The sequence below is a fragment of the Trichomonas vaginalis genome, chromosome IV, assembly GCF_026262505.1.
Source record: "Trichomonas vaginalis G3 chromosome IV, whole genome shotgun sequence".
In the NCBI taxonomy this organism is placed as follows: Eukaryota; Parabasalia; order Trichomonadida; family Trichomonadidae; genus Trichomonas; species Trichomonas vaginalis.
The window spans coordinates 3,966,256-3,987,887 of NC_067206.1; the positions used below are offsets into that span (position 1 = coordinate 3,966,256).

Below are 21,632 nucleotides of genomic sequence, written 5' to 3' on the forward strand. Positions count from 1 at the left end.
CTTTACTTTACATAACCGCCTGCTGCCATAAGTCTTTGACGCCAACCCATACCAGCTAATGAAGGTTGACTTGGTTTAGTTTGGAAACTAAACTTTGGTTTTGGTTTATCTTCAGTTTTTGGTTTTTCTTCTTCTATCGGTTTTTCGTCACTTTTCGGTTCCTCTGACTTTACTCACTTGCAGGAACAGTTGTGTCGTCAACATCTTCATAAATATCATATGCCATTTGTTTTTGTTTTCCTTTCAACTTTTTGTGTTTGTTGTAAAGTTTAGAATATTTCGACTCTAAGTCAATGAGATGTTCTATAATGAACTGTTGGTCAGTGAAGTAAACTTTTCCATCTGTTGTCTCGAAAGCTCCTTCAGACTTCAATATTTTATTTGTGAGAGTCTGTTTCTTTTTTGAGATACTAGCCGTTCCATTTCTATGAAAAGTGACTTTATAGTTAGGGTTTGTATTTCCAGACCTGGCACTTTCTATTATTGAATTTTTCTCTTCATCTGTAAGTTCTTTGACAGGTTTTGACAATGGTTCTGAACTTTTTGTTTGTGGTGTCAAATCTACCGTTTCAACTTCTTCGGTCATTTCATCTCAGTAAAAAATTTTAGTTTGGTTTGTTTTCAACTGGTTGTTTAGGTTTTTTTAAGTCGGTCTAAAACTTCCTGAGGTATAGGAAGAACTTGACAAACACGTTGTGTAACTGCTGGAAGTCGACAAATCCATCTTGAACCCATTTGTCTCAATGCTGTATTGTTCATTTCATCTCAGTAAAAAACTTTACATTCCCCACGTTTGAGGCGGTTGAGGTTGGTTATTGTTTACCCACTGTTGTGCATGGTTATATCCTCTGTTAAAGAATCTTTCACCTTGGTCCATATAGTGTCCTGCTTGGTTATAGTAGTCATTTGCTTTGTTATAATAGTTTCCTGCTTGTCTTCCTACATTGTCCATCCATCCTTGAACTTTTCCTCTTGTTTCAGGATTTGGAATAAGATTTGCTGCATCTCGTGCTACATCCCAACCTTTCTGTACAGTTTGTATAATAGGTTGTGCTTTCTCTTTAAGTATACCTAATGTACTCAAAATCTTCCTTCCAACTCCAAATACACCTCTGGCTATTGTTCCCACTGCGGGCAAAAATCTGGATGCAACTCCTGCTAATGCGCCAAATAAACCCATTTCTTATGGGTTAAAAAATGACGAATCCAAACAAGGACCCCTATGTTTCTAAGGCAACAAAGAAAGCACTCATGATAAAAATCTTTAGTTCAACACCAAATGCTTGGTTTATGGATATCTTGGAAAACATTCCGAGGTATAGAGAAGATGGACCACCATACTGGCTAATATTTGTCGGTCAAAACACAAGATACTGTGAAGCCATACCATTACAGTCCAAAAATATTTTAGATTGCAGCTTTGACAATATTCGTTGACAAATACCATCCAACAAAACTGACATCTGACTGTGAAAGTTCTTTCAAATCAGATGATGTAAAAAACTATCTGCGTTCAAAAAATGTAAACCAATATTTCATTGTCGACCAAAACCATTCTGCTCTTGGTGTCATTGACAGTTGTATAAAAATCTTAAGAGACTTAAACCAACCACAAGGTGGTGAAGCAAATGAAATGTCATATGACGACAAATATAGACACTTCTCCATGGCAAAGATGAGACAAGTTTTAAATATTTACAATAGCCGTAAACAAAAAGGTTTGGGAAACCACTCCCCCGAAGAAATGAAAAACAACCCTGACTTAGAGAAAGACTATATATTTAATAATTTAGTCAAAAAGAGACAAACAAGAAAGAATGCCGGCTTCAAACTTAAAGAAAGGCGACAAAAGTAAAATAGAAATACCTAAACGCGACCCATATGAAAATACTATTGACTATGACAACAATGGGAACCCGACAGGTACTCACATTCGTGTTTCGTAAAAATAGAAGAAAGTATACAAGAGAATATTATGAAGTTTTAGGCAAACATGGCAAAATGTACAGACTGCAAGCAGAAGATAAAACTACTATTGTCAGACCTCGTTTCAAACTTGTCAAAGTTCAAGGTGGTATACTTTCAAAGACAGTTCCTAACAAATATAAGACAACTCCTGACGAATATGCTAAAGAAGTTGAAAATGACGACTAAGCAATTCTATACCATGCGTAAACTGTCATGTAAGGTGGCATGTAGTCTTTACTTTGTCCCGTTGTTTGCGTATATCCCGAAAACGCGATGTGTATGGTTTCCATCTCCCTGAGTGTCACCCAGAAACAATTTATAGCAAACTGAACGTCGTCTTTAACATCATATCCTTTACCTTTTTTCATTGCTGACCAATCCCAAAATTTATGCTTATGCCAACCTGCTTGAGATGTACTTAAATCTATGTAGTGACTGTGCGCAGGTAAATTTTCACCTGAAATCGTTTTACTTCCTCCTGTTTCCTTTGAAGAGTTTGCACAATACAAAAACCTGTCGACTATTTGAGTCAAGTTCCAAAACCCAGAACTGTTTCTGGTCTGGTAGAGTTCATTGACGTATAAATAGAGCCTATAGGATATAATGTTTGAAGCATTTCTGTCTTTAATGTTTGAAGCTCTGTTTGTCTGCTTTCTTGTCATATAAATCTTGAGCAGTGAATTTAATATTATGTTCATCCTTCATGACATAAACATCTTTACATCTAATGTTTCTCATCGTCGTTATGTCGTCATCCGATGTTAAACCTTGTGGAAAGTTAGGAGGTTTACAATATAATACATCCCCACCAGTTTCTTCAACCGTTCCTTCAATACTTTCTATAGCAACAGTTGTAAAACTTGTATGTGTATGGTTCTTATCTGCTTTCTTCTCTAACTCATCGTTAACATAAGTTTTATCTGCTTTAAGGTCTAAACATCCTGAAACCCATCCTGTATCGGCTTTAGTTTTTAAAATCTTCGATGTCCGTTCATGGTACCAGTCAACCCTTTCTATAATTTCTTTATCTTTTTCGTTAACATATTCCTTATCTGCTTTCTTCTCTAACGCACTAGCCATAAGTCCCTTATCTACCTTATTTTCAAGGCTAACGTTTAAGTCTGTTATTTCAGATATAGAATGTGTATGAGTCTTTTTAGAATATTCGTTTTCAGCTCTCGTCACTTCACTTGACATTTTATTGTCAACATATGTTTTGTCTGCTAGTTCAGGATGAGTATGTTCTTTTGTTGCATAAGCATTGTTAGCTCTTTTCTTCTTCTTTTGCTATTGCATCGTCTACATATTCTTTGTCAGCTTTGTTGTCAACATCTGCTTTCAAAAGAAGTTCATTTATAGGTTTCTCGTTTAAAGTTCCTTTTGTTGGATTTATACAGACAGTATTGTTCTTCTTGTCTTGAAATAGAAACTCATCTGTCATTGGGTTTAATGTCAGTTTTAAGTTTCCTTCTTTCAATGACTCAGATATCTTAGAATAGTTTGAAAAGTTTGTTGTGTTCTTATTTAGAGCTTGCATAATGAGTTGTCGGTTGTGTTGTATTTCTCTCATAGACGCTGTTTCATTTGACATTTTTATTCTAGATAAAATATGCTTCCAATAGAAAAAGAAAATTCAAGAGTTGCTACAACTAAACCATTAGATGAACTTTTTACTAATGTCGGTCAAAAGTTTGAGACAGAGACCGTAAAGCATGAAGGCTATCGTTTTGACTACCCATTAAGATGGCTAAGAGACCCATCTGTCACAAAAGCTATTGGCTTTCGTAGAATGAAGTTTGTGTCTGTAGAAGATAAAAGTTTTCCATTTATTGTAAGGTTTCATATAGATATATATCTGAAGGGAAACGAAAAATGTGGGAAGAAATTGAGCTAATACAAGTTGACCTTTCATCTTCTCTACAGACTGCGTTAAAAAATATAGAAGATAAAATAAATTCATGTTATGCAAAATATGCTGATGAATATGCAAATACCGAGAGCACACTTTATGTGAGAATTGTATATGACAAACAAAATTCACAAGTGTCATTTCAAATCTACGAAGACAATCCAAAGAAAGACGAACAAATATATACAGAATTCACTGCAATGTCATGGTATTATTTGCAAAGAATGTTAAATCAGAAAGTCGAACTTCCTTTAGCAAATATTTACAGTCGATATGCAAGAGATGAACCATATTTATTTAAAGATGTTTTCGACCAGCTGCTATTATTGTTCATGCTTCATTTTCTGGCGCCCAAAACTCTTTCTTATGCTTGGCAAATGACTTTTACGAAAAACCTACAAAGTTATACGAACCACCAAGTGGAAGTATTTCAGACTTTCAAGTATGGTTTACTACAGATGGAAGAAAAAGAATAATTCCATTATACCATGCGTTTTACTTAGAACTTAGTTTCATATACAACTACTATCGAACGGTAAAAATATAATTTTTAATACGGTTGAGGTGTTGGATTTGGTTGCCAACTAGACTGTGGTGCAGGTTTCAGGCTGTTGTATAACAGGAGCTTGTTCTTCTGGTTCAGGGTCTTTAGGTATAATACCAACGAACTGACCTACTCTTTTACCAATATTTTTGACTCCGTTCCAAATTCCTCTTCCTACGGTTTTATTCCATTCCATATACCTCTTCCAACATTTCGAAAGAAGTTTCCTATCTTACTGAAGAAACCCATTTTACTATATGTAAAAATCTAATGTCCGCCTAGTCTCTTACGTTTCCTGTTGAGTTCCATAGCGTTCTTTAACTGGAGCTCATACATTCTGTTTCTCCTCTGGTAGAAAACATATTCTGGGTCAACTCCTGTGTTCGCGTCATCTGCATAAAGTTGTTTATATCCCACTTCAGGGTTTGTATAAAACTCTTTCCATCTCATATTTGCATACCATGGTGGCAAACCTAACGCAGCGTCATTTGACATGGCAGTTTGCATTTGTACATCTGTTGGCACTTGACCATAGTTTGCCATTGCAGTTTGTATTCTAACTTCATTTGGAATATTCTCTGGGTTTGGTTGTCCAGGTTGCTGTGCATTCGCTAAGTTCTGTGCGTCCATTTAATATTAGATAAAAATATCTCTTACGAGTACATATACTGAACATTTGCAGGCATTGGTTCATCTTCATATTCTCTGTACTTTTCTGCCACGTCAAATAATAAATGACACAATGGAAAAAACCTAAAACAAGTAGTCCTATTTCAAACACATTTACTTACTAATAAAATTTCGTTATTGTGACACTTTCTCCGGTTTATGGACCTCTCTCATATTCTATCTTGTCATATATAAACTCATAGTCATGTATGTCCTCTAACCATCTCATAACGGTTTCCAAACCACTTTTATCGGATGTAAAGTAAAAGCATGGATGGTTATGTATAACGTCTAAAGTTTCTAAAGAGTCTCTCAAAGTCCAGTCTACTTGGTATTGAAAATCCCATGTGTTATAGAACGGCGGGTCCACTATAAAGAAAACATTTTCCTTGTCTTTATATTTTTCATACAAATCTGTCAATGACATCTCACAAACTCTATACCCTCAATATATTTATCTATGTCCTCTTTGAAAACATTTGTATAGTTAAGATATAAAACTTTTGACATAAGTGTTTCAATGTCATGAACTCTTATAGAACCACTATATAATAGTCTAGCAGATATACTATCCCAGTCATATATTCTGCTTTTTTCAAAACCTCTCTCACAATATTTTTCTTATCTAATGGTATACGTTCCATCTTACCTATAGGTATCTTTTCTTTTTAACTCTTTCAATATATTGTTTGTGTCTGGAATATGTTTGAGACGGTCCATATAGTTGTCGAAGTCATTGCATATAATCTTTGAGTCTGGAAATATTATATGGCACAAATGGGATATATAGAAACTTCCACCGAACAAATCTACAAATGTTAGACCATTCGGTAGTTTCTTAAGTTCTCTCAATATAATATCTTTACATCTACTCTTATTTCCAAAGAACGGTAACGGTGGTTTTGTAAAATTCATTTATATATAATAATAAAAATGTTTTTTCCTGAAAAGTGACAGAAAAGTGACAAAACATGAAAACATATATAATTTGTGAAAAGCGACACATTATATAATGTTTTCGACCCAGAAGAAGGCTTCTTCCCAGAAGCAATGGAGGAAGAAGAAGAGTCCTCCGAATAAAAACTTCATTGATACTAAACATCAACATCAGGGCTAGAAGGCACGAAGTGCCTGGAAGCCCCACTACCTTTTTTTTTTTTTTTTTTTTTTTTTTTTTTTTTTTTTTTTTTTATATAAATATATACATATATAAATATACATATATAAATATACATATATAAATATACATATATAAATATACATATATAAATATACATATATAAATATACATATATAAATATACATATATAAATATACATATATAAATATACATATATAAATATACATATATAAATATACATATATAAATATACATATATAAATATACATATATAAATATACATATATAAATATACATATATAAATATGTTGCATGCTAAGTTCGGTCAAAATGTAAACCTCTCAATTTTATCGTCGGGGGAAGTAACTCAATTCCTTCAAAATTATTCTTTAAATATTGAATTTAAAGTTATTTAATTTGGATTATAAATAAATAGGCTAATACAATATTTAAAAATGAGAAAAAATAACTTTTCAAAGAACTTTTCATAATCTCAAAGAAAATTTTTTATTCAATAATTATATAAATTAATTAACATTCATAATGGAATTGGATTTTTTTTATAAAAAATTGGTCCTACTTAACTTTTTGAGAGAATTTGGCTTTCTCGTAAACGAAAAAGGGGATTTGACGGAGTCAAATCCCCGCTCACAAAAAGTGGACTTTACATGTCAAATTTTATATGCATGTAATGTCCACTTTTATGAGTTTTAGGAAGGAATTGGAAGCCATGAGTTACTGACATTGCATCAGTATCTCATAGCCTCCAATTCCTTCAAAAAATGGGAGAAACTTTGTCCGAATAGTTTAACATTCGGACAAAGTTTCTCCCATTTTAAGAAGGAATTGGAGGGTAAGAGATATACCATATGAATGTATATCTCTTACCCTCCAATTCCTTCTAGAAAGTGTCCAAACTTTGGGTTAATTGCAAAGTATTAACCCAAAGTTTGGACACTTTCAAGTGGAGATGGAAGGCTTTGGGGTATATATTAATACAATATACCTCAAAGCCTTCCATCTCCACTACAAATGGAGAAACTTTGTCCGAATAGTTTAACATTCGACAAAGTTTCTCCCATCTTTCAATGTAATTGCTACCTGTGAGGTACTGACTTGAAGTCAGTGCTTCACAGGTAGCAATATCCAAAAATTTAAAAACATTTTATCAGTTCGTTAGAGAACTAGAGCCTCCTAGGTACTGAACCAGAATCAGTGCCTAGGGGACTCTAGTGATCTATATAAATCTGAGAAACTTTGAGGAAATTGTTCGACATTTCCTCAAAGTTTCTCAGCAATTTAGCGAGGAATGTTCGTTATCGTGTCGATATTTATAATATATACATGATAACAAACATTCCCCGCTAAAAGATGTAAAATCTTATAAGAAATAATTGCAAAAGAATAACAAATTGCAACAAATTTTATATGAAACTGAACCTTATGAGGTAGTGATTCAAGATCACCGCCTCATAAGATTCAGTTTCAATCTCAAGTATCTCAAAAGTAAGGCTCTATTTTTTGCCATGTAAAGTGTCACTTTTTCTATCCAAATGATAAGTTATTCAGAGAAAGTTTTCCCAGCTATCAAGAGGGAATTGTTCCTTATGAGGTATATATTCATACTATATACCTCATAAGGAACAATTCCCTCCTTAAAACGAGAAAACTTGTTCGAAATTGTTTATCATTTCGAACAAGTTTTCTCGTTTTTAATAAGAAACTAAAGGCTATGAGGCACTGATTATATATTAGTGCCTCACAGCCTTTAGTTTCTAATAGATAGCTGGGAAATTTTCTCCAAATGATAAGTTATTCAGAGAAAGTTTCCCAGCTATCAAGAGGGAATTGTTCCTTATGAGGTATATAGTTATAATGTATACCTCATAAGGAACAATTCCCTCATTAAAATCGTAGATATTTTTTACTTATTACTCATGCTTTCAAAATCACAATCCTCTGAAAAGTTATTTTTTATTAAGAATTTAGAATTTTGATAAATACCTTTTTTCAATTTGATATAATACTTATATATTTTCAAAAAGACATTTTGAAAAGATATCTCAAAAGTTCTCTGAAAACCTATTTTTGATTAATTTTGAGAAATATAAAAAAAAAAAAAAAAAGGTAGTGGGGCTTCCAGGCACTTCGTGCCCTCTAGCCCCGAAGATGTTTAGTATAAATGAAGTTTTTATTCGGAAAATTGTTAGTCTTCTGGTGTGAATTCGGAGGACTCTTCTTCTTCCTCCATTGCTTCTGGGAAGAAGCCTTCTTCTGGGTCGAAAACATTATATAATGTGTCGCTTTTCACAAATTATATATGTTTTCATGTTTTGTCACTTTTCTGTCACTTTTCAGGAAAAAACATTTTTATTATATATATAAATGAATTTTACAAAACCACCGTTACCGTTCTTTGAAATAAGAGTAGATGTAAAGATATTATATTGAGAGAACTTAAGAAACTACCGAATGGTCTAACATTTGTAGATTTGTTCGGTGGAAGTTTCTATATATCCCATTTGTGCCATATAATATTCCCAGACTCAAAGATTATATGCAATGACTTCGACAACTATATGGACCGTCTCAAACATATTCCAGACACAAACAATATATTGAAAGAGTTAAAAGAAAAGATACCTATAGGTAAGATGGAACGTATACCATTAGATAAGAAAAATATTGTGAGAGAGGTTTTGAAAAAAGCAGAATATATAGACTGGAATAGTATATCTGCTAGACTATTATATAGTGGTTCTATAAGAGTTCATGACATTGAAACACTTATGTCAAAAGTTTTATATCTTAACTATACAAATGTTTTCAAAGAGGACATAGAAAAATATATTGAGGGTATAGAGTTTGTGAGATGTTATTGGACAGAGTTGTATGAAAAATATAAAGACAAGGAAAATGTTTTCTTTATAGTGGACCCACCGTTCTATAACACATGGGATTTTCAATACCAAGTAGACTGGACTTTGCGAGACTCTTTAGAAACTTTAGACGTTATACATAACCATCCATGCTTTTACTTTACATCCGATAAAAGTGGTTTGGAAACCGTTATGAGATGGTTAGAGGACATACATGACTATGAGTTTATATATGACAAGATAGAATATGAGAGAGGTCCTATAAACTGGAGAAAGTGTCACAATAAAGAAATTTTATTAGTAAGTAAATGTGGTTTGAAATAGGACTACTTGTTTTAGGTTTTTTCCATTGTGTCATTTATTTATTTGACGTGGCAGAAAGGTACAGAGAATATGAAGATGAACCAATGCCTGCAAATGTTCAGCATATGTACTCGTAAGAGATATTTTTATCTAATATTAAATGGACGCACAGAACTTAGCGAATGCACAGCAACCTGGACAACCAAACCCAGAGAATATTCCAAATGAAGTTAGAATACAAACTGCAATGGCAAACTATGGTCAAGTGCCAACAGATGTACAAATGCAAACTGCCATGTCAAATGACGCTGCGTTAGGTTTGCCACCATGGTATGCAAATATGAGATGGAAAGAGTTTTATACAAACCCTGAAGTGGGATATAAACAACTCTATGCAGATGACGCGAACACAGGAGTTGACCCAGAATATGTTTTCTACCAGAGGAGAAATAGAATGTATGAGCTCCAGTTAAAGAATGCAATGGAACTCAACAGGAAACGTAAGAGACTAGGCGGACATTAGATTTTTACATATAGTAAAATGGGTTTCTTTGGAAGAATAGGAAACTTCTTTCGAAATGTTGGAAGAGGTATATGGAATGGAATAAAATCTGTCGAAGAGGAATTTGAACGGAGTCAAAAATATTGGTAAAAGAGTAGGTCAGTTCGTTGGTATTATACCTAAAGACCCTGAACCAGAAGAACAAGCTCCTGTTATACAACAGCCTGAACCTGCACCACAGTCTAGTTGGCAACCAAATCCAACACCTCAACCGTATTAAAAAATTATATTTTTACCGTTCGATAGTAGTTGTATATGAAACTAAGTTCTAAGTAAAACGCATGGTATAATGGAATTATTCTTTTTCTTCCATCTGTAGTAAACCATACTTGAAAGTCTGAAATACTTCCACTTGGTGGTTCGTATAACTTTGTAGGTTTTTCGTAAAAGTCATTTGCCAAGCATAAGAAAGAGTTTTGGGCGCCAGAAAATGAAGCATGAACAATAATAGCAGCTGGGTCGAAAACATCTTTAAATAAATATGGTTCATCTCTTGCATATCGACTGTAAATATTTGCTAAAGGAAGTTCGACTTTCTGATTTAACATTCTTTGCAAATAATACCATGACATTGCAGTGAATTCTGTATATATTTGTTCGTCTTTCTTTGGATTGTCTTCGTAGATTTGAAATGACACTTGTGAATTTTGTTTGTCATATACAATTCTCACATAAAGTGTGCTCTCGGTATTTGCATATTCATCAGCATATTTTGCATAACATGAATTTATTTTATCTTCTATATTTTTTAACGCAGTCTGTAGAGAAGATGAAAGGTCAACTTGTATTAGCTCAATTTCTTCCCACATTTTCGTTTCCCTTCAGATATATAATCTATATGAAACCTTACAATAAATGGAAAACTTTTATCTTCTACAGACACAAATTTTATTCTTCGAAAGCCAATAGCTTTTGTGACAGATGGGTCTCTTAGCCATCTTAATGGGTAGTCAAAACGATAGCCTTCATGCTTTACGGTCTCTGTCTCAAACTTTTGACCGACATTAGTAAAAAGTTCATCTAATGGTTTAGTTGTAGCAACTCTTGAATTTTCTTTTTCTATTGGAAGCATATTTTATCTAGAATAAAAATGTCGAATGATATTGCTTCATGAGAGAAATACAACACAACCGACAACTCATTATGCAAGCTCTAAATAAGAACACAACAAACTTTTCAAACTATTCTAAGATATCTGAGTCATTGAAAGAAGGAAACTTAAAACTGACATTAAACCAATGACAGATGAGTTTCTGTTTCAAGACAATAAGAACCATACTGTCTGTATAAATCCAACAAAAGGAACTTTAAACGAGAAACCTATAAATGAACTTCTTTTGAAAGCAGATGTTGGCAACAAAGCTGACAAAGAATATGTAGACGATGCAATAGCAAAAGAAGAAGAAAGAGCTAACAATGCTTATGCAACAAAAGAACATACTCATCCTGAACTAGCAGACAAAACATATGTTGACAATAAAATGTCAAGTGAAGTGACGAGAGCTGAAAACGAATATTCTAAAAAGACTCATACACATTCTATATCTGAAATAACAGACTTACAAGAAACCTTAAACAGTAAAAGTGCCGTTGGACATACACATACCATTGCAAATATTACAAACTTACAAGAAACCTTAAACAGGAAAAGTGCCGTTGGACATACACATTCTATATCTGAAATAACAGACTTAAACGTTAGCCTTGAAAAGAAAGCAGACAAGAACCATACACATGATTTACAACTGTTGCTATAGAAAGTATTGAAGGAACGGTTGAAGAAACTGGTGGGGATGCATTATATTGTAAACCTCCTAACTTTCCACAAGGTTTAACATCGGATGACGACATAACGACGATGAGAAACATTAGATGTAAAGATGTTTATGTCATGAAGGATGAATATATAATATTAAATTCACTGCTCAAGATTTATATGACAAGAAAGCAGACAAAACAGAGCTTCAAACATTAAAGACAGAAATACTTCAAACATTATATCCTATAGGCCTATTTATACGTCAATGAACTCTACCAGACCAGAAACAGTTCTGGGTTTTGGAACTTGGACTCAAATAGTCGACAGGTTTTTGTATTGTGCAAACTCTTCAAAGGAAACAGGTGGAAGTAAAACGATTTCAGGTGAAAATTTACCTGCGCACAGTCACTACATAGATTTAAGTACATCTCAAGCAGGTTGGCATAAGCATAAATTTTGGGATTGGTCAGCAATGAAAAAAGGTAAAGGATATGATGTTAAAGACGAAGTTCAGTTTGCTATAAATTGTTTCTGGGGTAACACTCAGGGAGATGGAAACCATACACATCGCGTTTCGGGATATACGCAAACAACGGGACAAAGTAAAGACTACATGCCACCTTACATGACAGTTTACGCATGGTATAGAAATGCTTAGTCGTCATTTTCAACTTCTTTAGCATATTCGTCAGGAGTTGTCTTATATTTGTTAGGAACTGTCTTTGAAAGTATACACCTTGAACTTTGACAAGTTTGAAACGAGGTCTGACAATAGTAGTTTTATCTTCTGCTTGCAGTGTGTACATTTTGCCATGTTTGCCTAAAACTTCATAATATTCTCTTGTATACTTTCTTCTATTTTTACGAACACGAATGTGAGTACCTGTCGGGTTCCCATTGTTGTCATAGTCAATAGTATTTTCATATGGGTCGCGTTTAGGTATTTCTATTTTACTTTGTCACCTTTCTGAAGTTTGAAGCCCGGCATTCTTTCTTGTTTGTCTCTTTTGACTAAACTATTAAATATATAGTCTTTCTCTAAGTCGGGGTTGTTTTTCATTTCTTCGGGGGAATGGTTTCCCAAACCTTTTTGTTTACGGCTATTGTAAATATTTAAAACTTGTCTCATCTTTGCCATGGAGAAGTGTCTATACTTGTCGTCATATGACATTTCATCTACCTCACCACCTTGTGGTTGGTTTAAGTCTCTTAAGATTTTTATACAACCGTCAATGACACCAAGAGCAGAATGGTTTTGGTCGACAATGAAATATTGGTTTACATTTTTTGAACGCAGATAGTTTTTTACATCATCTGATTTGAAAGAACTTTCACAGTCAGATGTCAGTTTTGTTGGATGGTATTTGTCAACGAATATTGTCAAAGCAGTTTTCACATCTAAAATATTTTTGGACCATAATGGTATGGCTTCACAGTATCTTGTGTTTTGACCAACAAATATTAGCCAGTATGGTGGTCCATCTTCTCTATACCTCGGAATGTTTTCCAAGATATCCATAAACCAAGCATTTGGTGTTGAACTAAAGATTTTTATCATAAGTGCTTTCTTTGTCGCTTTAGAAACATAGGGGTCCTTGTTTGGATTCGTCATTTTTTAACCCATAAGAAATGGGTTTATTTGGCGCATTAGCAGGAGTTGCATCCAGATTTTTGCCCGCAGTGGGAACAATAGCCAGAGGTGTATTTGGAGTTGGAAGGAAGATTTTGAGTACATTAGGTATACTTAAAGAGAAAGCACAACCTATTATACAAACTGTACAGAAAGGTTGGGATGTAGCACGAGATGCAGCAAATCTTATTCCAAATCCTGAAACAGAGGAAAAGTTCAAGGATGGATGGACAATGTAGGAAGACAAGCAGGAAACTATTATAACAAAGCAAATGACTACTATAACCAAGCAGGACACTATATGGACCAAGGTGAAAGATTCTTTAACAGAGGATATAACCATGCACAACAGTGGGTAAACAATAACCAACCGCAACCACCTCAAACTTGGGGAATGTAAAGTTTTTTACTGAGATGAAATGAACAATACAGCATTGAGACAAATGGGTTCAAGATGGATTTGTCGACTTCCAGCAGTTACACAACGTGTTTGTCAAGTTCTTCCTATACCTCAGGAAGTTTTAGACCGACTTAAAAAACAACAACAACCAGTTGAAAACAAACCAAACTAAAATTTTTACTGAGATGAAATGACCGAAGAAGTTGAAACGGTAGATTTGACACCACAAACAAAAAGTTCAGAACCATTGTCAAAACCTGTCAAAGAACTTACAGATGAAGAGAAAAATTCAATAATAGAAAGTGCCAGGTCTGGAAATACAAACCCTAACTATAAAGTCACTTTTCATAGAAATGGAACGGCTAGTATCTCAAAAAAGAAACAGACTCTCACAAATAAAATATTGAAGTCTGAAGGAGTTTTCGAGACAACAGATGGAAAAGTTTACTTCACTGACAAACAGTTCATTATAGAACATCTCATTGACTTAGAGTCGAAATATTCTAAACTTTACAACAAACACAAAAAGTTGAAAGGAAAACAAAAACAGATGGCATATGATATTTATGAAGATGTTGACGACACAACTGTTCCTGCAAGTGAAGTAAAGTCAGGTGAACCAAAAAGTGACAAAAAACAGATAGAAGAAGGTGAGCCAAAAACTGAAGATAAACCAAAACCAAAGTTTAGTTTCCAAACTAAACCAAGTCAACCTTCATTAGCTGGTATGGGTTGGCGTCAAAGACTTATGGCAGCAGGCGGTTATGTAAAGTAAAGAAAAAAAACATATTTTTTTATTTTTATAAAAATGCCCCCATATAGAATGGACAGAAGGTCTGCTAGAATAAAAGCAGAGTTACAAAGATATGGTTGGAGAGTTTCGAAGAATTTTAAATATAGGAAGGGAAGACCCATAAAAGTCTATGACAAATTGTCTGGTCTTCGCTACGAAATGGATTTGGAAACAGCACGTGCCAATTATCCAAACAGACTAGAGAGGTTAGAAGAAGAACGTCTTATGAACATGCCTTTCGATGTTAGTGAACCTCAAGTTGAAGGACACGACGGCTTTGCCAGATTCTACTGGAAACATGACGAACAATTGCATCCTTTGAGAAGGAAAAAAGGTAGTGCAGAGGATGGTCATGCTCCCATGGAAAGAACAAGATATGCATATGAAAAGTATCGTGAAGTTAGAAGTAAAATTGGTTCAGGTCAAACCTTTACAGTAAACTTTGACGAAGGAAAGAACAAAGAAGGCTTCATGGGAGTACTTGCTGCAATTCAAGACGGAAATAAGAAAGGACACAATCTCAGATTGACCATAACGGATTTGGACGGTCGCATTTACTACTCACATGGCAATGTCACAACAGCTGCAAAACTTCTTGACGCTTTCAAGACTACAAAGAGAGAACAAATGGTTGACTCCGACTCAGACATTTTGAATGCAATTGAAGGAATTGCAAGTGTCAAGCTCGAATGGTACCAACCTAACCCTCAAGCAGTCAGACAACATGTTTGTTAGATGAGAAATATGAAATGGCATACCATTTTAAAACATTTTTTAAAACAGTATATTTTTACATATATTAAATGTTTCAGGTTGAAAAACAAAGAACAAAAGTAGCAGATACAAAACCGTTAGACTATATCTTCACAAATGCCGGTAGGACTATATCAGATGAAGAAATTTCATCCCGTACTTACAGGTTTGACTATCCAATTCGTTGGCTTCAAAGTCCTTCAGATGCAAAGGCAATAGGATTTAGAAGAGTTTTGTTTTCAAAAAGAACTAACGCATTTATGTTCGCAGTATATTTTCATGGTCAGTATAGAGGTTCTGATGGTCTAATAGACAAATTTGACGAAATGAGAATCTTTACAGTTCGTTCAGACGAAAACCTTGAGAAGACTCTAAATGACTTTCAAACTCAAATGAACAAATATTATTGGGAATTGCAAGAAAAATACGACTCTCTACTAAACGGAACTTACTATCTGAAACTAGAATATGACAAGATGAACTCCACAGTTTCATTTCAAAGGATTGAAAATAACCCTCCAAGAGATACACAGTTTTTATTTTGGGAAGTAGACAAACGTTCTTGGGCACAATTTCTTCGGTTACTAAACCAGAACGAACCATTACCACCTGACGGTCCGTTTAAATTTATACGCCCACCAACAGATTTGACAGTTTATAGAAACGTGTTCGACCCTCAAAATGTTATGTGTCATGCAAGTTTCAGTTCAAGCAACAACAGTTTTCTTTGTATCGGTAAGGACTTTTATGACTTTGCTTCTAAATTCTACGAACCACCTAGTAACAGTTTCTCTGACTTTCAAGTCTGGTTCACAACAAACGGTGTGCAACATATTATTCCATTGTACTATGACTTTTATCTCGAATTGTCTTTCATATATAACTACGGAAAAGTGCTGAAAAAGTATTGAAAAATAAAGTTTATGTTAGAATGTTAGATCTAACACGTTTTCTAACACGTTTTCTAACATGGTCTAAAACTCATGAAATTTACACCAAAAATAAAGTTTATGTTAGAATGTTAGATCTAACACGTTTTCTAACACGTTTTCTAACATGGTCTAAAACTCTCGAAAACTCATGAAATTTACACCAAAAATAAAGTTTATGTTAGAATGTTAGATCTAACACGTTTTCTAACACGTTTTCTACCCTCTTGAATTTTCATGAATTTTGTGCTGAATTCGACAAAAATGAGTTTTTGGTTGAAAGAATACGGTGGAGCCAAAAGTGGCTCGACCTCAAAACAAGCATTTTGTGAAGAATATACCAACCCGCGGAATTCCGCGGGTTGCTTTTTATACAAAGTTCAACAGGTGAATTTTCATGAATTTCCTTAAGATAGAAAAAAAGTGAGTTAAAATGAGATGTTTACTGAAGGTGTCACCATGTCACTCGGTCAACTAACATCTTTTTGAAAAAGTGTGACAACATGACATTTTGACAACAACACAGGAAATAGATTTCTTCGTAAATGTTTTGTCGAAACTTCATCGTAAATGTTTTGTTGAGACTTCATCGTATATGTTTTGTCGAGATTTTTATCGTTGTGGTCCGACGGTTAAGCCACAAACGAATGTCCGACGTCCCACCAAAAAATATTTTTTTATTTTTATTGTAAGAACAGTATGACAGTCGAAGCAAAAACGTTCACGAACAAATCTAATGGCGAAACATTCACAAAAGGCACTTACAACGGTATTGAAGTCTTACGTAGAGACAAGGATGGTTATATAAATGCAACAAATATGTGTCAGCAGTTTAGGAAGGACTTTAGAAGGTTGTTGGAAAATAAGTCCTGGGAAGAGTATTTTGAGGCATTTTGTGAAGAATATACCAACCCGCGGAATTCCGCGGGTTGCTTTTTATACACAGTTCATGCAGGAATTCCTGATGAAATCAAACAGGTTAGAGGAACGTATGTAGACCCAAGACTTGTAAACTATATAGCAATGTGGGCTTCTCCAAAATATTGTATAGCAGTTGGAAAAATTCTGGACTCCATAGACAAGAAAGTTCATGAGAAATTAGATGAAGAAGAACTTGAAGATACAGTAGAGAATGCAAAACCTTTGTTCGAAGAAGAAGTTAGAAAAATGCATGAAAAACAAATAGAACATGAACGTGAGATATGTTCTGGTTATAGAGACTCGCCATACGAACTAGACCAATGGGAACAAGAAGATTTAAAGAGAGAATTTAGAGAATATGAACTCGCTAAGATAGCATTAGAAGCTGCAGAAAAGAAGTTAAAAGTTTGGGGTCGTTTTGTACAAAAATATTGTGAGTAAATGAACCATTTATTTTTATTGAATTCACCAAAAATATATTTTAGGGTAGAAGGTTAGATCTAACCTGTTTTCTAACCTCATTTCTACCCTCTTGAATTTGTCAAGACTTCTTCGTAAATGTTTTGTCAAGACTTCTTCGTAAATGTTTTGTCAAGGTTTCATCGTAAATGTTTTGTCAAGACTTCTTCGTAAATGTTTTGTCAAGACTTCTTCGTAAATGTTTTGTCAAGACTTCTTCGTAAATGTTTTGTCAAGGTTTCATCGTAAATGTTTTGTCAAGACTTCTTCGTAAATGTTTTGTCAAGACTTCTTCATCGTAATGAGCGTAAAGGACCCAAAAATATATTTTAGGGTAGAAGGTTAGATCTAACCTGTTTTCTAACCTCATTTCTACCCTCTTGAATTTGTCAAGACTTCTTCGTAAATGTTTTGTCAAGGTTTCTTCGTAAATGTTTTGTCAAACATGAACGTAAATGTTTTGTCAAGGTTTCATCGTAAATGTTTTGTCAAACATGAACGTAAATGTTTTGTCAAGGTTTCATCGTAAATGTTTTGTCAAGACTTCTTCATCGTAATGAGCGTAAATGACCCAAAAATATATTTTATGTTAGAATGTTAGATCTAACACGTTTTCTAACATCGTAGAAAACTCATGAAATTCATGAGTTTTGACACTTTCACAAAAAACATAAAAAATATATTTTAGTATTTTTAAAAAAATATTTTTTATTTTTATTGTAAGAACATGTTAGCAACAACAGCACCAAACTCGTTAGTCATGAACCCAACATCTATGTTAGTAGAGATGAAAAGCTTCATTCCTTCTTCATATACTTTCGAAACAGAAATCCAGAAGATAAAGCAAGAACTTTTAACAAGTAATTTAGACTGTAGTGCGAAAGATGAAACAAATGAACAGTATCTTTATGAAATGCAGGACATTATTGACCATTTACCTAAACTACCTGAAATCCAACAACAAAAACTAACTATTCCTGAATTTGACGAAATAGAAGTCGGACTGACTGACTCAGTAGAAATAAAGAAGTTCATACGAAAGGTAAACTATGAGTTTCTAGGATTTCATTGCAACCATAAGGTTATGGACAAAGATTGCGATATGGTATATAAGAACATCTCTGACATATATAAATCCGGGGAGTTTAAGACCTACGACAACTTTGTTTCGTTAGTTGCAAAATGTGTTTGGGAAATAAGAGATAAAGATAGTAGGGGTAAGGTATGGAACGAACAAATAAGACCCGCTATGTTTGAGATGAAGAGAGCAATTGACGCCTTAGTTGTTTTAGCAGGTAAGGTTTCAGAATATAACGCAAAAATGAATCCGCAATGTTCTAAATGTAAAGCAGCAATGAGGAAATATAACTACTCCGTCAAAGAGATAGAACGTATGCGAAACGACTATGCTGACTTAAAGAAAGAAGCAGAAAAACCAGCAGAAAATAAAATGGACATGTTAGCATTTCTGAACAAAAACTATCCAACAGCAGAAGATTTCCTTCTATCTGACGTCAAGAAGAAATATAAAGAGACTTTCGGCATAGTTAAAACATTCGATGTACTAAAAGAAGAAATAGAAGCTACGAAATTGTTTAGAATTTCACGAATTCATAACGTTTACCATGTGAAACGCTTGTGAAAAAAAGAGGTTAGAAAAGAGGTTAGAAAAGAGGTTAGAAAACAGGTTAGATCTAACATTCTAACATAAACTTTATTTTTGTCTGATTTACGCTCATTACGAAGAAGTCTTGACAAAACATGTACGAAGAAGTTTATTTCCTGTGTTGTTGTCAAAATGTCATGTTGTCACCATTTTCAAAAAGATGTTAGTTGACCGAGGGACCGAGGGACCGAGGGACCTGGTGACACCTAAAAACCATCTACCCTAAAATATATTTTTGCTGAAAAAAATGACCAAATTTCATTATATAACTGTATTTTTGACGAAGAGAACTTTTACACTTCGTAAAAAAACTCTATGAAATCATGAATTTCCTTAAGATAGAAAAAAAAAGTTAGTTTTTTGTAAAATATTTTTTTTATCTTGTATGTAAGAACAGAAAATGTTAAAGGTTGAGTTTGAAACAGTTAGAAAGATAGACAATGACACCAAAGTGGTTCGAATTGGTGATTTAAACGTAAGATACTCAAAGAAATACAACAAATATTCTTTGTCAGACATTCTAACACTATCTGGAAAGAAAGCAAAGGACTGGGTTAAAAATGCTTCTACTCAGAAAATTTTGACAAGAAATCCTGAGCTTATGATATCAGTAAGATTCTATGGAACTGCAGCATATCTTATAGACAAAAGTCTTATACCAATAGTTTTGTTATGGTTAGACCCAGTTGTTGGATATAACTTCATAACATATGGTTCATTCGATACGGAACGTTGCAGTGAAGGCTTACTTTACATCGTTCAGAAACCGAAGGACTTCAATACAAAGAGATATAAGATAGGAAGAACATTTAATATAACTAAAAGATATGACAATACAGTCAATAGAGTTAAGGTTGTGTTTGTAAATGATATGAGAGCTGCTGAAACAGAACTACTTGAAAAGTTTGAGAAAATGTATGGTGCTCCCATAAAAGGTAAAGAAACGTTTGAAGTAGATGAGATAGATAAAGCTATAAAATTATTTGACGAAGTTGCTGAAAAATACATGTAAAGCGTTTATTTTTGGTCTTTTATACAAGATAGAAAAAATAAAGTTAGTTTTATTTTTTTTTATTTTTTTATTTTGTATGTAAAGACAGATATGTCAACAACAGAGAACACAACAACAGTTATAGTCCATGAAGCCATAAATGAAGAATATGAATGGGTTCAGTTTAACAAACAACTCCGTCTCATTCGTTCGGTCAAAGACGATATGTACCAAATGCAAAGTATTTTGAATGCTCTTCGTTCTACAAAGCAAGCATATCATTGGTTTGAAAACCAACAGACAAAAGAACTTTTAGAAGAATTTCCTCATATGTTTGCTTCCCTCGGAAAACCGAGGGAAGAGATTCCATTCGAAAATCGCAAGAATTTGGCTCCTTGTTTGAAAGGATATTATGTTCATAGACTTTTAGTAAATGCCGTAGCAATGTGGGCTTCACCTCGTTATGCTTGTTATATTTTCATGATGTTAGATGAAATTCATAGACAAGAACGTGAAGAGATGGAAAAGAAACTTCATGCAAAAGATGAAGTCATTGAAGCAAAAGACAAAAGCATTCAGAAAAGAATACCACGTTCGGTACCAAAAGGAAAGGAAAAGAACTATAAGTATATGATTTATACTGAAGAGATGGAAAATGAAGAAGATAAAGATATGGTTATGTTGCATTTAGTCAGAAAGAAACAACAAAAGCTTTTTACGACCTTGCTAAGATTTACAAATCTGACAGAAATTGGTTCTATCGCGAAAACTTACCGATTTCAATGACACCGAATGAAGATGTGAAACAAATAGTTCAAGATACGTTACCTCAAACACACTATGATATGAAAGGTTGTACAATACTTACATTCAAAGAAGACTTACCGCTACTGAAGGAAAAAATAACAGAGTATTTTGACAACTTCAAACAAGTAGGGTAGATGAACCATTTATTTTTCAAGCTTGACTTCAGATGGCTCAGGTAGCTCTATAAAGTAAATTGCCTTGTCAAATCCTTCTGGCATTCCAAGTCCTTCCTTCCGACATTCCAAGTTTTTCCTTCCGACATTCCGAGTCCTTCCTTCAGACATTCCAAGTCCTTCCTTCCGACATTCCAAGTCCTTCCTTCCGACATTCCAAGTCCTTCCTTCCGACATTCCAAGTCCTTCCTTCCAACTGGAAAAAAATTTCCTGTTGTTCGTCCGTAAACCATTCAAATTTTCGAAAATTGAGAACTTTTTGGTCGAACGACAGAAAAAGTTTTTCCTTCCGACAGAAAAAATTTTTCCTTCCGACAGGAAAAAATTTTCCCGACAACTGGAAAAAATTTTCCTTCCGACAGGACACAAACGAATGTCCGACGTTCCTCTTCCTGAA

At 34.0% G+C, this 21,632-nt stretch overlaps 11 protein-coding genes and 5 pseudogenes across 16 annotated transcripts, besides 5 other annotated features; 11 read left to right on the top strand and 5 right to left on the bottom strand.

The window, feature by feature from the left end:
- Positions 1–6,268: part of a mobile genetic element that runs on past the window's edge.
- TVAGG3_0024970 lies at positions 3–586 on the bottom strand (annotated as a pseudogene). Its single transcript has one exon. A coding segment is annotated over exon 1 (584 nt).
- On the bottom strand, positions 779–1,180 carry TVAGG3_0024980 (uncharacterized protein; the record flags this gene model as incomplete). The annotated part of the gene is made up of 1 exon (XM_051220264.1): positions 779–1,180. One exon carries the CDS (start codon positions 1,178–1,180, stop codon positions 779–781), a length of 402 nt encoding a protein of 133 aa, XP_051105250.1.
- Positions 2,151–3,559, bottom strand: TVAGG3_0024990 (annotated as a pseudogene). The gene has a single exon. A coding segment is annotated over exon 1 (1,409 nt).
- TVAGG3_0025000 (uncharacterized protein) lies at positions 4,689–5,051 on the bottom strand (the record flags this gene model as incomplete). Its single annotated transcript, XM_001298257.2, has 1 exon — positions 4,689–5,051. The coding sequence occupies one exon, from the start codon at positions 5,049–5,051 to the stop codon at positions 4,689–4,691; it is 363 nt and encodes a 120-aa protein (XP_001298258.2).
- Positions 6,165–6,268: a terminal%2Cinverted (terminal inverted repeat of Maverick-3 transposon ID:TVAGG3_0024840).
- A 547-nt stretch (positions 6,269–6,815) lies between these two features.
- Positions 6,816–7,753: a mobile genetic element.
- A 20-nt stretch (positions 7,754–7,773) lies between these two features.
- Positions 7,774–8,115: a mobile genetic element.
- A 1,437-nt stretch (positions 8,116–9,552) lies between these two features.
- Positions 9,553–9,915, top strand: TVAGG3_0025030 (uncharacterized protein; the record flags this gene model as incomplete). The annotated part of the gene is made up of 1 exon (XM_051220265.1): positions 9,553–9,915. The coding sequence occupies one exon, from the start codon at positions 9,553–9,555 to the stop codon at positions 9,913–9,915; it is 363 nt and encodes a 120-aa protein (XP_051105251.1).
- Positions 9,916–10,178: 263 nt separating this feature from the next.
- On the bottom strand, positions 10,179–10,763 carry TVAGG3_0025040 (uncharacterized protein; the record flags this gene model as incomplete). The annotated part of the gene is made up of 1 exon (XM_051220266.1): positions 10,179–10,763. One exon carries the CDS (start codon positions 10,761–10,763, stop codon positions 10,179–10,181), a length of 585 nt encoding a protein of 194 aa, XP_051105252.1.
- A 711-nt stretch (positions 10,764–11,474) lies between these two features.
- Positions 11,475–21,632: part of a mobile genetic element that runs on past the window's edge.
- On the top strand, positions 11,601–12,371 carry TVAGG3_0025060 (annotated as a pseudogene). Its single transcript has one exon. A coding segment is annotated over exon 1 (771 nt).
- On the top strand, positions 13,343–13,743 carry TVAGG3_0025070 (annotated as a pseudogene). Its single transcript has one exon. A coding segment is annotated over exon 1 (401 nt).
- Positions 13,763–13,915, top strand: TVAGG3_0025080 (uncharacterized protein; the record flags this gene model as incomplete). The annotated part of the gene is made up of 1 exon (XM_051220267.1): positions 13,763–13,915. The coding sequence occupies one exon, from the start codon at positions 13,763–13,765 to the stop codon at positions 13,913–13,915; it is 153 nt and encodes a 50-aa protein (XP_051105253.1).
- On the top strand, positions 13,934–14,518 carry TVAGG3_0025090 (phage tail repeat-like family; the record flags this gene model as incomplete). The annotated part of the gene is made up of 1 exon (XM_051220268.1): positions 13,934–14,518. One exon carries the CDS (start codon positions 13,934–13,936, stop codon positions 14,516–14,518), a length of 585 nt encoding a protein of 194 aa, XP_051105254.1.
- Positions 14,567–15,271, top strand: TVAGG3_0025100 (uncharacterized protein; the record flags this gene model as incomplete). The annotated part of the gene is made up of 1 exon (XM_051220269.1): positions 14,567–15,271. One exon carries the CDS (start codon positions 14,567–14,569, stop codon positions 15,269–15,271), a length of 705 nt encoding a protein of 234 aa, XP_051105255.1.
- Positions 15,340–16,200, top strand: TVAGG3_0025110 (uncharacterized protein; the record flags this gene model as incomplete). The annotated part of the gene is made up of 1 exon (XM_051220270.1): positions 15,340–16,200. The coding sequence occupies one exon, from the start codon at positions 15,340–15,342 to the stop codon at positions 16,198–16,200; it is 861 nt and encodes a 286-aa protein (XP_051105256.1).
- TVAGG3_0025120 (uncharacterized protein) lies at positions 16,918–17,580 on the top strand (the record flags this gene model as incomplete). The annotated part of the gene is made up of 1 exon (XM_051220271.1): positions 16,918–17,580. One exon carries the CDS (start codon positions 16,918–16,920, stop codon positions 17,578–17,580), a length of 663 nt encoding a protein of 220 aa, XP_051105257.1.
- On the top strand, positions 18,848–19,240 carry TVAGG3_0025130 (organellar and viral DNA polymerase type B; the record flags this gene model as incomplete). Its single annotated transcript, XM_051220272.1, has 1 exon — positions 18,848–19,240. One exon carries the CDS (start codon positions 18,848–18,850, stop codon positions 19,238–19,240), a length of 393 nt encoding a protein of 130 aa, XP_051105258.1.
- Positions 19,866–20,276, top strand: TVAGG3_0025140 (organellar and viral DNA polymerase type B; the record flags this gene model as incomplete). Its single annotated transcript, XM_051220273.1, has 1 exon — positions 19,866–20,276. The coding sequence occupies one exon, from the start codon at positions 19,866–19,868 to the stop codon at positions 20,274–20,276; it is 411 nt and encodes a 136-aa protein (XP_051105259.1).
- TVAGG3_0025150 lies at positions 20,367–20,842 on the top strand (annotated as a pseudogene). Its single transcript has one exon. A coding segment is annotated over exon 1 (476 nt).